The sequence below is a fragment of the Helicoverpa zea genome, chromosome 19, assembly GCF_022581195.2.
Source record: "Helicoverpa zea isolate HzStark_Cry1AcR chromosome 19, ilHelZeax1.1, whole genome shotgun sequence".
NCBI lineage: Eukaryota > Metazoa > Arthropoda > Insecta > Lepidoptera > Noctuidae > Helicoverpa > Helicoverpa zea.
Window position 1 is genome coordinate 8224290 of NC_061470.1, and position 16701 is coordinate 8240990.

Below are 16701 nucleotides of genomic sequence, written 5' to 3' on the forward strand. Positions count from 1 at the left end.
GGGTACTTGGCATTTATACATAATCTCTTTGACAGACCCAGACCTACTGAAACATAGATAATAGAAACGCAAAAGAAAAATTAATCAAGTCAGTCTGCCAGTGAAACCGGTACGGGGCGTACGCGTCGCCGCATACGAGGTGCCGGATATAAATCAACGCGAGAGAAAGTTCGTCAAATTGTTACCAAAAAGTGTTTCAGAAGAATATCATAACAAAAGTCACTAGAATAAGGATAAAATGGCATCAAGCGGTAAGCCCTTCGCTTTAATTAATAATACATCTGACATATCCATGGAAAGAGAGCTAAATTACCGTTAGTCAGTATTATAATACTATGTATTTTTATTGCCATGTATGTAGGTAGCGGCCCAGTTTAATATAAAAATGATTTGGATTGAAGCAGAGGTTTCTCATTATTCTCTACTTACCTTTTAATAATGAAGTGACGGTCTTATGTTTTTATCGATTTGTTACGACAATTTTTCTCAGCAAAATGCCAATTGTACGGTCAACAAAACACCGCAATTTTTTCTACGCAATATCTGAGTTGACACAAAATTATGCGTTGCATGTTACATAGTGCATTTCATTTGTGTTCCTTTATTCTTTTTTATATTAAGAATGGAACCACAACATCTCCGTTTTAGAGGGTAGTTACCTGCCTACTTAGTGTCCGATTACCCCTATAACATCATTTGGTATCATAGTGATCAAAGGCAGGTGCTAGTAAATAGACATACGAGTTTATTATCTCTGCCAATTTTAGATACCGGTGTATGTTTCGATTTTTACTAGTTATCTGATATTCTCTTTTACATCATTGTTGACCAACGCTAAAGATTGAAATAGCTGTAGCTGTTCAATTATAGTGTAGTTAGATGATTTGTTACCTTTTTCCTGTTAACTTACAACAATCAAGTACTTCTTATTAGCTACTGTAATTTTACGAATATTTGGGACGAATTACTGTCAATTAGGCACAAATCAAATCAGTACCTATGAAGTAACCTTTATTTTCATCAAAACAATCTTGAAAAAGCTATGTACAATACGTTGCTAAAAACAATTAAATAACATGATCGATATACGGTCCATTTTTTATGAAATACTTTTTGAAATTGTGTTCGTTTTTCAAAAACTCGAAGTTCTCTATGGTTGAGTTAGAGACGTGCCAGGCCATGATGAGTTTGCAGGAGCCATCCTTTTCGATGCAGTATTCTAGGGGCAGAGAGGCGGCAGCTGAACTTCTATGCGGATAGAAACTGTATTCAGACAATATTCTTAAGCCACATTCTAGGTTACTTTCAGCGAGGCTTTTGACGATTCCTGTAAAATAAGTATTAATTATAAATCAGAGATACAACGTAGCTTAAAGACTATAGGTATCAGGTATCCTCAGTCCAACTACAAACGTGTCTTAACGCCACAGCAAAATTTGACTAATTTTGTCCCTAAAAATGATTTTCCCACTACCATGATCATTCAGTAACAAAATAATTTAAGCATGTGTTTAGAAGTTCATTAAAAATTATGAGAATAGTATCCATTTAATATGAAATTCATGTTATTGCAAAATTGTTTTAACTAATTCAAACAAATGAGGCTCTATTTTTAGTGAGTTTGAAACGCAACATGCCCATTCGTTAAAGCTATCTGACCTCGAACGAACCTGGCTAAAGATTATAGAGGTACTATGAACATTTTGGGGCCTAACAGGTTTTTAAACTGTCATTATAAACTTGAGTGAAAAACTATAATGTGACGAGTTTAATTAAATATGTTTTACAAAATATTACTGCCTGCTAGTCGACTATTTTTTCATATAGATATGCTAATAGGTTCTGTTCGAACTTTCAAAGAAATATAATGTTTATATTCACGACTAGCTGTTCTCCCGCGGTTTCACCCGCGTCCCGTGGGAAATGCTGTCCATACCCGGATAAAGTATACAGCATAATAGTTATTGGGGGATAAGCTTTTGAACAGCGAAATTATTTTACAAACAAAGAAAATGTGTTTCCTCTTGTTAGTATAGATTGACTAACCATCTTTACACGTCTCATTGACGAGTTGCCTGGTGACGCTCATGTATCGCTCCAGCGTGATGTTGAAGGTTGGCTTCAGGCAGAGGTATTCGTCCTCCTTGTATTCAAGCGCCCTCTTGGTAGGAACCACGTCGTATTTGATGATGGAGTTGAACACACATGGATCCTGGACGGTTGCTACCTAAAAACATACATTTGGTTCGTTTCATCTAAAGATATAATTATAAAATTCTTTCGTTTCGTGTCTATGCTTTGGAAGTACAGGGGCCCGATTCTCCTAATTTTACTTAAGCAACATACGATTCACGTTCGACTGCGATCCAATCCCGACTCGATTACGATTGAAACGTATGTGGCATTCCGCTATTTTTTCTTTGAAATAAATGTTTTTATCCTTTTCTGTCATTCAATAATGAATCATTTTGTCTGCAAATGGATCACGCTGGATGCAGGTCGCTTCCAACAGGTATCTGTGGAGATCAAAGGGGGAGGCCTATGTTCAGCAGTGGACGTCCTATGGCTGAGATGATGATGATGATGATGATTAACTATTGCAATATGATTGCAGAGCAAACTACCGTATAGACCAAAATCACCAAAATAGCAGACCAATCGCAAACCAATCGAATGTCGTTGGAATACGATTGGTCTTATATTAGTAGCAGAATGCCCGATATGGTTAAAACTGCTATTGCGATCATATTGCGATTCGATTTCTATTCGATTTTGACATTATTAACTTAGGAGAATCGGGCCCCTGAACATATTGATAAAAATGTAACAAAGTTTAACAGTTTGTTCCTCCGGCCCTTGTAGCCCATATCCAGGAATTCTTGGGCTTTTTTTATTCGGGTATACGTAGATCGAATCGAATCGATCGAAATCGATCCGTCTCAAATCCCAATAGGGCTTAGAATAGAACCCCGAGGCACTCCCCTTTACTAATACTATGGTACGTAATGCATAGATCCAATAATGGCCTTGTTATGTAACTGCTACAATTTTATCATTATCTGAATATGACAATACAGGACTTAGCAACATTTCTGCATTAGGTAATCTTTAATCACAGGTAAGTATTTATTAAGCATGCATTTTAGGTTCTCATGTCATGAATCAGACTTTGAACGTTTGAAACAAACGTTTATTTAAAGATTAAGATTAATTGCAGCAGTGCCGCAGTCTAAAATTAACTGTAAAAATAAAGAAAAATAGCACTGCTAAAAAAATATAGATGCCTGGCGTAGCATCTGAACTTTTTATTATAAAAGAAAGTACCTACGCGCGTACCTATGCATAGGTCTCCGTCTAGCTAGATGCCAATCGCTACCAATAGATTATATCACAATATGGTTGGTATGGTGATGGTGATTATGACCCATGGTAAAAAACTAAATTCTAAGATAATTATTGCGTACTTGAACTTTAAATATGGAACATCAAACAAGAAGTTTTATTGCATAACCCTTGCAAAAATAAACACCTCGAATTTGCGGTGTGTTTGAAATGCGAACACGAGACCGCTGAGTGGTTGACGTGATGGTGCCAATTCGCAGATTGGACCGGTAAATCTTTTTATTGCCAGTAACGATGATCAGCATAATTTTTGTATACATTAACTTCTTAAATTCTTAAAACTTTGACATTGATTTGTTGTTTGAATCTTTCGTTTTTTGTAATCCCTACGGAAGTTACCTCAATGTATCATTTAGGTAAATACTGGGTGTGGGTTTCGGGCATCGTGTAATTTTGTACCACCCACATGTACCTAAATCAGATTATGTAGGTTGGTTCTAGAGTTTTTACTAAGATTTCTACCAGTCATCTGAGGCAGCAAAATTGAGTCTAGTTTCAAGGCCGTGGAAACCGGCTTGCGATGCGAGGTTCCTTCACACGAAACAAGCGATGTAGGAAGGTGTTATTAAACTTAATACATACCTAGCCAACTAAGTCGTCGCATATAGTTTAATCAAAAAAACATATTTTTGCAGTCACAGTCAGTTATTTAGATACATAATGGATAACAATATACATGCGTTGTTTGATGTTATATGTTTTGATTCGTAGGAAGATTGTACCTACATGTATGTAAGTAATATGTAGAAGCACAGTATTCAAAGATATTATTTACACCACACTAGAAGTTTATACTAAGTAAGTATACCTATAGAATGAATGATTATAATAAACGTTTGAGTTCAAGCACCGAGTATAAGCTTGAAGAGACACTCTCTGTATAGAAATACTTGACACAAATAAAGGACCACTGCTGCTATAGATGTCCAGAACTCATAAATGTTTGATTTAGTTAGCGAAACGAGGATCCGGGCAGTTATTTGTTGGGCTTTACTTAATTTCCGGGATAATCCAATCAAAAAAAGTTTTAACTGCATACAGTCTATATTATGGAACTCATGTTCTACTACGACTGTTCCTATGGAAACGAGGAAAAGCCGGTAAATCCTCAGACCTTTTTAGAGTAGATAAGGAACAATAAACTTACCTCTCTCCCGATGCATCTTGGTTCCGAGAACAAACCGTTGAACATATTAGCCTGGCCAGCTAACGGAAACTGTATCATTCCATTGCAAAGAGTCCAGCGTCCATCCCGAATGATGTAGGAGCGAGGCACCTGGCTCATTGTCGTTACTGTCAGTGTTGAGACCCCTGACCTAAGAAAAAGTAAAAAGTAGGCTTCTTTAAAAACATTGGATTCGATTTGCAAAATGATTCCTCTGGAATTCCACCTATATGTCGTCATCGGCCTTCTTATCGTCTTATTGCAGGGCACAGGCCTCCTCTCACACACCTTCAATCAGTCATTGGTGTTCAAGATTTGTACGAATTTTATTTTATTCGCGAGTTTCTAACCAATCAACACTAATCATTTCCATATTTTGACCTCGTGAACTGAGTTCAAATTCAGCCTATCCTTATCAGCAATTGTTATTAGGAATGCAAACTAACATGTTAGTGATAAATCATGTCTAAATGCCTACATTCGATTAGACATCTACATCATTTAGTATAAAATGTAAGTGGTGTTTTCTTTAGATAAAAAGGCGGAAAAAGCTATTACTCTGCCTAAGCTCAATATTTACCGACCTTTCTAGAAATCGTAGCTACCTAATTTCTGTTTCTCCATGGTTTTGGTCGGCAGCGTGTTGGCATGTGATCTTATTCAATTTATTAATTAGATTTGGCCACCTAATGCCGTGTCCTGTTTTAGAAATGACTGATTACAATTACTCTTATATCTCTATTCCAATCTTTGTAATGCAAAGTAAGTTCTAGTGTTGGTAGGCATCGATATTTTAACTTAGCCTAAACTTGCTGAATAATTTGACTTATGTTCTGAATACTCATGCTATTTAACATAACAAAAAAAAAAGTGTTGTGGTTTATTTGTAGTCATGGAATCCGTAAAGATTTTTTATTTGTATGCGTCTAAATTCGGCAAATACATGTTAACACAGCTTTAAGCGATAAGATCTTGGGTCAACTATCTACATTATGTTTGGCTTACATAATTAGAACATATTCTATTCTTCCCATACTACCAAAAATACTTGGGCACAATTGAGCGGAATATATTAAACAGAACCGGGAAGATAACTGTTTTTGTATAAGCCTGTAAAAGGTCAGTTGGTAACCTTAGAGGCGGAGTAAATAATTGCAAAATCGACTCGGAAGCTAGTTTTTAAGTCTGAAATCTTAGTGTACACTAAACTATAGTAACTATTTTAATACCACTTTACCTGCCGTTTGTGATAGCGTGTTTCAACACATTCTCACGACCAATCAAATCGGCTATTTGTATTTTCAAAGTTTCTGCTAACACCTTCGCAGTTCGCAGCGTCTCTTCTAATTTGATCTTCAAGTTAATCGCTGACAACTGGTTGGGCTGTTTAGGAGGTTCCGAGTTATCAACCAGCTGCATCTTTTTGTTTTCTTCCGGCTCCTGAGTCACTTGAATCATCCTCAAATCTGGATCTGACCTCCTATGTGATGGTAGCCCTTTGCTAAAAATATTAGAATGCTGGATTAAAATGGAAAGGGAAGTATCTCTGACACTTGACAACGATCTAGTTACTTATATTATGCTATCTCTTGTTGCGTGTAGAAAATTTGCAACAAATTAAATGATAAAATTAACTTACAATTGATTTTGTAATGGGCCCATCCATTCTGAAACCTGTGAAAATAATAATTATAAAGACACTTATGTTTACTATACATCTGTCGTACCTGATTACATTTAAAATTAGTCGGTATTGGTTTTAAATTCGGCAATTTCTTTATCAGTATTATGTATGGGCACTCAGCCAGTAGAAACTCGGCCAACAGTTTTTATAGAAAGCTGTTTCGCTCAAGATTGGGACTGCGGGCAGAAAAAATATACAAACATTAATATAACTGTTTTATTCTTACCCAGTCCGAGGTACCCAAGCGCGTCGATAATAAAAATATAAATAGTTGAACGAAAATAAACTCCATGTTGTTCCTAAGTCTTGTGTGGCTTTACTCTGAAAGTAGACATCGAAATGCGTATTGTTTCTGAAATGTTTACAAATTCACTGATAAGTACCCACCAATGGTAATTGTTCAAAACCATTGTTACCATTATGTACGCTTTTTGAAAAAAAGTAGCTGCACAGGTGGGAAAACTTTATAGATAGCTTAAGGATATTGAATATGGTTATGTCATTGTTCTTCTCGATATATTTTCCTCAAAGTAAGTTTATTTATAACATAACATTTAAGAATTAAAACGATTTAGTACCGAGGTAAATATATGGGCGTTCCACAAGGACCTCCTTTAGGTACACTCTTTGCAATGGACTTAACACATGCGTTCGATACGTATTGTCTCATACTCGCATCTGTTTAAACAATAATATTAATGTTTTTTAAAACGTATTGCAAGTCCGAATTCGGTTGCTGGTGTTATATCTAATTGGTATTTACAGGCTTGAGAAGTTCAGATAGTGGTTCAGTTTTTGAAAATTGATTTGTTTTTAAGTGGAATTCCAAAATTTAGATAAAGATAAGAATTTACATTGATTTTGGAGTTTTATGGTATGTTTGTTTTTGTTACAGCGGAAGCGTTTGTGAACGCACTCCTGACGAAGGAGGCGTTAGAACAGCCGTCAGACCAAGTGAAGCCAGATGAGCTGGTCATGGAACTGCCAGACTGGTTCGACGAGAAGAAATATAACAGGTAACTATGGAATTACACAAAATTTAGAAAGCAAACATTATATCTAGGTACTCGTATAACCTAGCATAGCACTATGCGGTACTGTGTCATTTAGGTATTGAGCCGTAATGAAATATTTGCAAATGTACATTTTGATACACTATACCTATACAATCAGTCCGCTAAAACTCGACCTTTGTCCAATACAAATTGCTGTGGTTATTTCGAACTTCGCTGGACAGGCTGATTAGATACTTTAAAATAATTATTAGGTACCTGTCTATATGGCAACCAGTGTTTTTTTTCCTTTCGTCATATTAGCGAATCAAGACTTTAAATTCGTTTGTCGCAACAATAACGATAACATGTAAAAAATACATAATAATCATTATACATATTTGTGCAATACGCTTATTAGGTCCTATCTGTAGATAGAAGCACTTCCTTAAAGGAAAAAAAAAACGAATCTTTTGTCAATTCATGTCGCGACATGTAAAATATTTGCATGCAATCTTCTATCTATATACATATAATAATAATATACATATAATAAATCTGTAAAAAAACTGTGTCTGTACATTGAATATATTTAAAAAATAATAATTGGGTGGGGTTTAGAAACAGTAATGGAGCACAAATCCAAAAAAAAAATTCTGTCTGTTTGTCTGTATGTCTGTATGTCTGTATGTCTGTATGTCTGTTTGTTTGTACACGCTAATCTTCGGAACTACTGAACGGATTTCAATGATTTTTTCTTTGTTGTATCAGTATTAAGCCTGGTCAACATATAGGCTATAATATATCTTCGAAACTTGAAGACCTGATGCAGAACTCCAACAGACCAACAAAACTATAAGAGATATAAAAATGGTGCCATGGCAAAAATTGTTTCATGTGATGAGCATTTTTAGTTGAGATAATAAATTTGAAGATCTGGAACACCTGATGTGGAACCCCAAGAGCCCAGCTTCTCTGTACCATATACAGGTATGGCGTTTTAGCAAAAGTTGTTCAATTTGATAAGCACTTTCTATTGACTTATACAAATTGAAGATCTAAAACACCTGATGTGGAACTCCAGGTGCCCAGCTAGACTATAGCATATAGAGGTATGACGTTTTAGCAAAAGTTGTTCAATCTGATAAGCACTCTCTGTTGACTTATACAAATTGAAGGTGTAAAACACCTGATGTGGAACTCCAGGAGTCCAGCTAGACTATAGCATATGAAGATATGACGTTTTAGCAAAAGTGGTTCAATCTGATAAGCACTCTCTATTAATGTATAAACATCGAAGATCTGGAACACCTGATATGAAACTTCAAGAGCAATACTACACTTGAAATGTATAGAAATGAATGTTATGAAATAGGTATGGTGAATCCTATCCTAAAATAATGGACACGTATTTTTCTTTTCTCTCTCTCTCACAAACAAATAATAACGAAGATACAACAACGCTTCGTTAAGTCACTGCTTAGTACAAATTTTACATACTTAGACGTGGCGTCACGAGCCCTCACTCTCCGACTTTGTTGCGTTATATCTCATTATTATTTTGTATGTCTCTTCCAGACCTCGGGACTAAAGAGTTCCGAATATTTGGGAGGCAAACGTGGGGCCGAAGCCAACACGCTGAAGCCCTTTTGAGACAACTTTAATGAAATGGTGACACAATACCGTCGATTATCCCTTTATACACTATAGAAATGAACCCAAGGACATTCACCGGTGGACGTCGTTAAAAAAAAGACAATCCCCGGTTCTGTGTTAAACTATTGCTAACTATTGAGGGAAACTACTTGGGCTATTTGTGATGGGATGTTAGTGGATGTCAATGGTACATGTAAAAATGGCAGGTGGAGACTCGCCACCTCACTTACTGGGCCCCCGGGAACCTGAAGCGTGAGGATACCTCGGCGGACTTTAAACACAGATTACGCGCTCCCTGTGCTTACCATGAGGCACCTACCCTCCGAGCAGGGCTACTAATCCTGCTCTAGCGACTCCACTCTGGACGGCCAAGCCAAGCCAGAGGCGTGAGACCTACCCCCGTCATGGTTCACTCCGACCGGCCGGAGATGGGGGATACTCTCCCTGGAGAACTCAGCATATAGTATAGCCCCGCGGGGTTGCTACTCCCCGTCATCAGCCTCAGATGTCCTGCGGTGCCTATATCTCATTATTATTGTCGTTATTATCTCAAGAGCCTTTGTCCCAATTATGTTATGGTCGACTTCCAGTCACGATGCAACTGAGTACCAGTGTTTTACAAGGAGCGACTGCCTATCTGACCTCCACAACCTGGTTACCCGCTCAACCCAACATACCTTGGTAAGACTTACTGGCTTCTGACTACCCATAACGACTGCCAAGAATGTTCAATGACAGCCGGAACCTACAGTTTAACATCCCCTCCAAATAACGGTTATTGGTATCCAAAATATACGTAGAAAGTACATACGAACTTAGAAAAGTTGCATTGGCAGGCACTTGCCAGACCTGGAATCAAAGACGCACGCTCATACTTGAGAGATTGGTTCTCTACCCACTAAACCACCACGACTTCCACTAAGTCACCACGACTTTGTCATCTATTTAATGTTTTTTTACGTAATAATACGTGTAACATTTTTGCCACATAACTTAAATGCAGACTTATTAGAATCACTACTTTTATCCCTATGATCACGCCTATTGCGGTTCAGTTCTCAGCGTTTTGTTTAGTCCAATTTAATTAAATATATGGAACGTTTCTAATGTTTATCCGTATTCCGTTGTTTTCAAGTCAACGGGCCCTTAAAATTCAATATCAGACGGTTCAGATCTTTGATTTTGCTGACCCCGTAGTCGCTGGCATAAGGGACAGGATCCGCGTACGAAGTCGCGGGCAGAAGCTAGTATTTAATAAAAACCGCGTTTTTCCTCGAATGTTTGTCACCTATCGTAATCGCTTTAACTTCACGCTATGTTTATAATCAACATTTAATCGATAACACTAGTTTACAAAATCAAACTTTTTGCCTGTTGCCGTGGATTTAATGGCTGGTAACATTCACTTATGTTTAGTTTTTATTAATTACACCCGCAAAAATTTTTTTGTAGCTCGACTTTACTTGTTATTGACTTTCTCTTTTCTGAACCTTTTTCAGTCGCTAAAGTACGTATTTTATTGTAATTATACAAATATGTGAAGTTTTTACAACACGAGTAGTTCAAGGAGGCGTTGTTTGAACAATCCAAACCATGTTTGTTACTTATGTGGAGAATATGTGTTTGAGAAGAGTAGAAATGTCATCAGAGACGCTTAAAAATACTTATTTTTTATATTTTGGAATGTTGTTAGATAAAAATGAAAAATCTTGGGCTCCTGATTGTGTTTGTAAATCGTGCGTTGAATAATTAAGATTATGGAAAAGTGGTAAAAGAAGTACTTTTAAACTTAAAACACCAACTATTTGGAAAGAATCGAAAAATCATCTCGAAGACTCTTACTTTTGTAGCGTGAACATAAACAGCTTAAACACCAAAAATCGAGCTAAATGGCAAAACCGAAGTAGTACATGTGTTCAGCGTCCAGTGCAGCATTCACCTGAACTTTCAGAGAATAAAAATTATATTGAATTTTGAAAAAATATAATGAAAATTATGTTGATCTTGTCGAAGAACTGCTTTTACAATTAAGAGATATGGGATGCAATTTCAGCATAAACTCACTTCGTCTTCAGTCATCTGGACAGATTTCCGGAAAATTTAGGAGATATGAGCGAAGAGCAGGGAGAACGTATGCATCAAGATTAACGTGTCATGGAAGAACGTTATCAGGGTTTCTGGGATGTAAATATTATGTCTGACTATTGCTGGTCTCTGATACGCCATTTCCCAAAGTCTACACATAAGAGAAGAGCTTTAAAGCCAAGTTTTTTGGAACTTAACAATTAATATAATTTTTAAACAAATATTCTTTAAGGTAAATACACGTTTTTTCTCTTTAAACCGCACTTAGCTGAATCTCAAAAACTAGAGCTGATAAAAAAAAACTACTAATAGTTTTAAATATGGTTAAATATGAGTAGTCAACAACAGCTTAAAAAATCCCGGCAACAAATGTACTGTAAACTAGTGTAATCTTAAGATTAACACTATTTTTTTAAGCAGGTATGCATAGTTAAGAGTTACTATCAATTTATTAGTAAATAATGCCTAGTAAGGCACCTACCTAATTCAATTACGTACTTTCAGTTATTCTCTTCATTTCATAATTTAGGATAGATAGGTATGGGTTGAATAACTAGGAAGTCCTTTGAGGTACTATTCCTTATTATTATCCTTATTCATAGGATATTACCTAAAGTAGGTATGTTTACGGTCGGGTAAGTTAAGTAGGATCCAATCTAGACACACGGCAGTGTGTCCGCCAAGTTCGAGCAAAAAAAGCGACACACCGGCCGTGGGTTATATTACACGAACCATTTCGGGCCAAATTCGACCCCCCTATAACTCAAAATCTATTTTATTTACGCATATCAAATTTCTAGTATCTGTTGAGACCCCCTCACTTATCTAAAATAAAAAATTTCATTAATATACCTATAGTAGGTCTTGAGATATTGACGTCAGAAAATCGCTATTTTTACTATACACTCACTGACTGACTCACTCACTCATCAAAAACCTAGACCACTTCCAATGGTCGTATTGACTTGAAATTTGGCATGGAGGTAGGTCTTTATGTCAAGGTAAAGGAAAAAATCTGAAAAGTCGAGTCGAGAGTCAAGTTTTAATAGAAAATGATACACTTGATTCATTGCGTTTAGTAGGTTTATAACAAGGTGTGTGAAAGCTTGCCAAGTAACATCATTAAAAAGTAACTATTTTTAACTGAGGTATGTTTATGGAACTTGGTACTTATTCAGATCTCACTTCTTTTATAGGCGAAGCATTCCCATATTATCGAACTTGGCAGCCTTTCACATTTTTGTTTTGGGTGGGATTATCCTCTCTCTTTCGTGGTACATGTTCAAATGGACACCCACGTCAATTCTATCATTAAAAAAGTAGACGTACCTTTTCAACTAAATGAAGTTGAATATATGCCAAATATTATGAATGGACTGCATCATTATTAAGTCACCATTTACGTCATTCATTGCAATGGTAGGTAATTTATCCTTGACTTATCCAAAAGCTTGGACTCGCATAGATTCATGAATAAATACATAGCCTATAAGAGCTTCCTTTCTCCTAACTCACTTATTTTGCTGTGCCCGACAGGGTCCATGTGAACTATTTATAAGTATTACGAATACATGTGGAAAGCAATAAAAGTATTGAGTATTGAGTGAGACTTAAATTGGAATTAGGGCTGCCATCCGTCCGGGTTTCCCCGGATTTGTCCTCGTTTGGAGGCCGTCCGGGGGCCGTCCGGGCGGGGTTTTAAGAAGTGTCCGGGGAAAACCCGGACACTTTTCATGTAAGGAAGCACCTCATTGAATTAAAGTATATGTTAATAGTAAATGGATTACAAATTAGGTATTATTTTGTTTAAAAAAAATCGTACTCGTTTGGGGAAAAAATGCGATTTACGCTAAATGTCCGGGTTTTTTTAACGTTTGTCCGGGTTCGGCGAAATTCGAGATGGCAGCCCTAATTGGAATCCAATCAAGCGACAGCTAAATATAAGCTCTTCCTAAAAAAATATTTTATCCACAGGGGTCGCAAATTCTACGCAGAGAATTCGTTCTCACTAAGTTCTACGATGCTGATGGGACTGGTGGCAGTGTTCTCGGTGCCATCCATCTTGAAGGTGCTGGCTGGTTCCCGCCGCTCCAACTCAGTGTACACGGCCTACAGACGTTATCTCTCCACATTGCTGCATACCATTTCGTGGTTTGAGCACGAACTAAAGCCTGGGACCATGTAAGTTCTAAACTAATGTTATAATGCTGTAGAATTTGTTTGTTTGAACGCGGTAATCTTAGGAGCTATAGGATCGATTTAAAAAAAAAAAACAATGTTAGTAGGCCCATTTCATTTATCGAGGAAAGCTTTAGCCTACTTTTGAGCCGTGCACGCAGTAGTTCCCACGGGACGCAGGTGAAACCGCTGGCGAAAGCTATGAGCAATGCAGCAATGAGCCAGCTCAACATAACTGCGCCTTTATCTAGTCAGCAAAATTGCCATAAAGGCATAATCATACAGTTTTGAATTTCGATCTTTGGTGTTCTATGTAATATTACCTACCTATGTACACTGAACAGTGATCAGGAAAATTTTTTTATACCTACTGTAGACATAACAGGTACCTAGGTAGTAAAATCCGATAACGAGGATTAAAAATAATTTATCAGTAATCAAGTATTTACCCGTCAATCACCTACGTTTTTATGACTGAGGCTTTTATCAAAATAGGAAATATTTAGGCTCCTAATTACTTCCATCTGTGTTGCTGATACGATATTTACAATACGTATACCTATTAGTAAGCATGGTGCATTCAGTTTTCTTGCCTTTTTTATCCCCTAACTATTTTTAAAGCTCACTTAAATAGTCTTTACGACCAAGAACATTCTGCTAACGTCCATACCTATTATAAATGTATTAAATCTTTACTTCTAATGATTAATGACTAAATACTAAGACAAAGTTCAATGCAACAGATCATGGAAGTCACTATACGTGGTGCGAACTCGCCACATAAAGGCAGGACTTGCCTCCAAACTCAAGGGCATCGGACTGGTCTCACAAAGGGACCTGGCGCTCACACAGTTCGGCTTCGTCGGGTTTTGCATGCTCAAACCTGATAAGTTTGGAATCAGGCAGCTGAAGGAAGGTGACTGGGATGCCTACAATTATGTTTGGAGAGTCATCGGGCACATGATCGGAATTGAAGACAGGTTAGTTTAATTCATGATATTGCTTTCATAGCCGGTCATCATCATGATCCTCCTACCCTTATCCTTATTCTGTTGGGGTCGGTGCAGCATCTTTTCTCCTAACATTAGCCGGCACCATATGAAATTTTATATATGCAAATAAAAATTGATCCTTTGGCAGTCAGACAAAAGCATAACTGTTATTGAAAGAGCCGACATTATCATATTACTATCGACCCCATGCAGCTGCATGAAAATAACTTCAGTATCTTACCTATGTACCTACTGGCAAACACTTTAGTCATAGTGATTAGAATCAATTGAGTTACCATAAGTACTTACAATATAAAACATCCTTGACCTTTACCTGACCAACTGTAGAGAAATATATGTAAACCTACAGGTCACAGATTAGCCAAAGCCGTAGATCAAGCTATCAAGATAAGTTGACTTTAATAGAAAACACACGTTCAGTCCAACATCTAAATTCTTTCAGATACAACATCTGCCGGGAGACATTTGAGGAGACGCGCGAAGTGTGCCAGCTTCTCTTAGACCGAGTTTACACCCCGTGCCTGGAGAATGTTCCAGAATACTTCGAGCACATGGCTCGTGTCATGCTGGACGGCTTGTGGTCCGTCAACCCGACGGTGGACACAGACGGCTTCCTGTACTGGTGCCGAGTACTGGCTGACGTGCCCGGCTATATCTATACCGAGAGTGACAGGATACAACTGCAAGCTAAGTTGAGGAAGCACTTGAAAGGGAAATCTCTTGATACAGGTAAGATTTCGTTACTAAGAGTAAAATTGTTCAATTTACCAATTTTAAAGTTGCTAACTACTCTCAGACCCTTCTGTATTTGGTCTGGTGTATCTGTAGGCACAAAAATAATGCTAATATTGCTAATGTACCCTTTTACTTTGTTCGACAGGCGTAGACTCGACAGAGCTGATGTGCAAACCAGAGGTGGACGGTCTTCCTAAACTGGCACCTCGTCTCCTCTACTACAAAGACTACGACACCATAGAGACAGCTCCCTGCTACAAGCAGCTTACCTTTAAGGCCAAATACAAGATGTTCTTGTACAACCTCTACATGGTCATATACTCCTCCTACCTAGGACGATGGTACTTCAACCTGAACTTCCAGTTCAGCGTTCTACTCATGAGGTACTTCCCCTACCTGGCCTTCTTCAGATTTGGCATCAAGAAGTCATTTGTCAACATTTTTGAGGAGGACCCTATAGATGATACCGCTCCTAAGACGAACGCTGAGTATAACAAGCCCTATTCGCCGGAGCCCTGGTACAAGGCTGCACTCAGCTTAATTTGGTAGTACACGCATATTGTACCTGACGAGGTAAACAGTGATTATCGATATGATATATGCTCTGCGCACACAATCAGCAGTTTTATTCGTTTATAACGCGATAAGTGGATAAGCACCTCATTGTTGCAATGTGCCTGACTTGGAGAACAGTTTTTATACCAAGTTTAGTTTTGTAGAAATATTTATATTGAGTATTATTTGGACATTCCTTAATGTTAAGGATGATGAAGGTGTCGGGACATTTGCTGGTATAGTTTTATATACAATTTATTTTGAATGACGTAAATAGCAATAATGTATAGGTACTGAGTGACTTGCTATTACCTAATTAGCAAGCCGAATTATAATGACATCATATCAATCATTTTTATCTTATGAATATCAGATTATTTATTTATTACTTGGACTTAATATTTATTGACATACATAATCATTATGTGGATTGCATTTTTGATATTGTTAACTGGCAGGCTTAGAGTTAAAATAGATTTAAATGTGCAGGGTTATTAGGGAATATTGTTACCTACATATTAAATCATTATGTAGATTAATTAGCACAGTATAAGTGTACATAAATAGAATATGAGATGCTATTGACGATATCACGTTTTATAAGATTAGTCAAATGGAACGGACTAAGATAACATAAATAATTATTTATGTGATAATTATCCAGTAACGTGATGGAAACTGTGTAACCAATACATTAGTTTCACAAGCAATGTAATGCAAGTTTAGTTTAAGGTTACCAGAAATAATATTGAATATTATGTATTTTATAAATACACTGATATTGTGATATTGACGAGAACAATGCATTATTGTAAATATTTAATAAGCACGGCGTGTAATTTGATACATGTCTGTGGATTGAGATTGTAATTAACAATTTGTTAATAACAATTTAATCATATTTAATTGTCAATCTGCAATTATTTAATATTAATAAGAATCTTTTTTGTGGTCGTTTGTTCATAATATAATAATAATATTCCGCACAATGTTAAATTTATTTACCTATTTATGTAACGTTAACGTCATGATGACGATGCAATATTATGCAACATTTGCATAATATTGTACATTTATTAAGAAAATGCATTTTATCTGAAATCAATGACAATATTTTTATTTATTTAGTAGTCGAATTTTGTAAACACATTACTACCTATATTGTTGACGTTTTATTCTGAAATAATAAACAGATAATTTGAAATGTAAACTGTTTTTTTGTTGTTTTCATTAGAT

At 36.7% G+C, this 16701-nt stretch overlaps 2 protein-coding genes across 2 annotated transcripts; one reads left to right on the plus strand and one right to left on the minus strand.

Moving 5' to 3' along the window:
• The first annotated feature begins 68 nt into the window (after window positions 1–68).
• On the plus strand, window positions 69–16675 carry LOC124639366. The gene is made up of 6 exons (XM_047176698.1): window positions 69–251; window positions 7147–7267; window positions 12959–13165; window positions 13906–14142; window positions 14618–14904; window positions 15056–16675. The coding sequence occupies exons 1-6, from the start codon at window positions 239–241 to the stop codon at window positions 15457–15459; spliced, it is 1269 nt and encodes a 422-aa protein (XP_047032654.1). The 5' UTR covers window positions 69–238; the 3' UTR covers window positions 15460–16675.
• LOC124639367 lies at window positions 991–6582 on the minus strand. Its single transcript, XM_047176699.1, has 6 exons — window positions 6478–6582; window positions 6207–6241; window positions 5805–6068; window positions 4550–4718; window positions 2047–2227; window positions 991–1327 (listed from the first exon to the last, which is right to left on the minus strand). Exons 1-6 carry the CDS (start codon window positions 6541–6543, stop codon window positions 1068–1070), a joined length of 975 nt encoding a protein of 324 aa, XP_047032655.1. The 5' UTR covers window positions 6544–6582; the 3' UTR covers window positions 991–1067.
• Window positions 16676–16701: the final 26 nt, after the last annotated feature.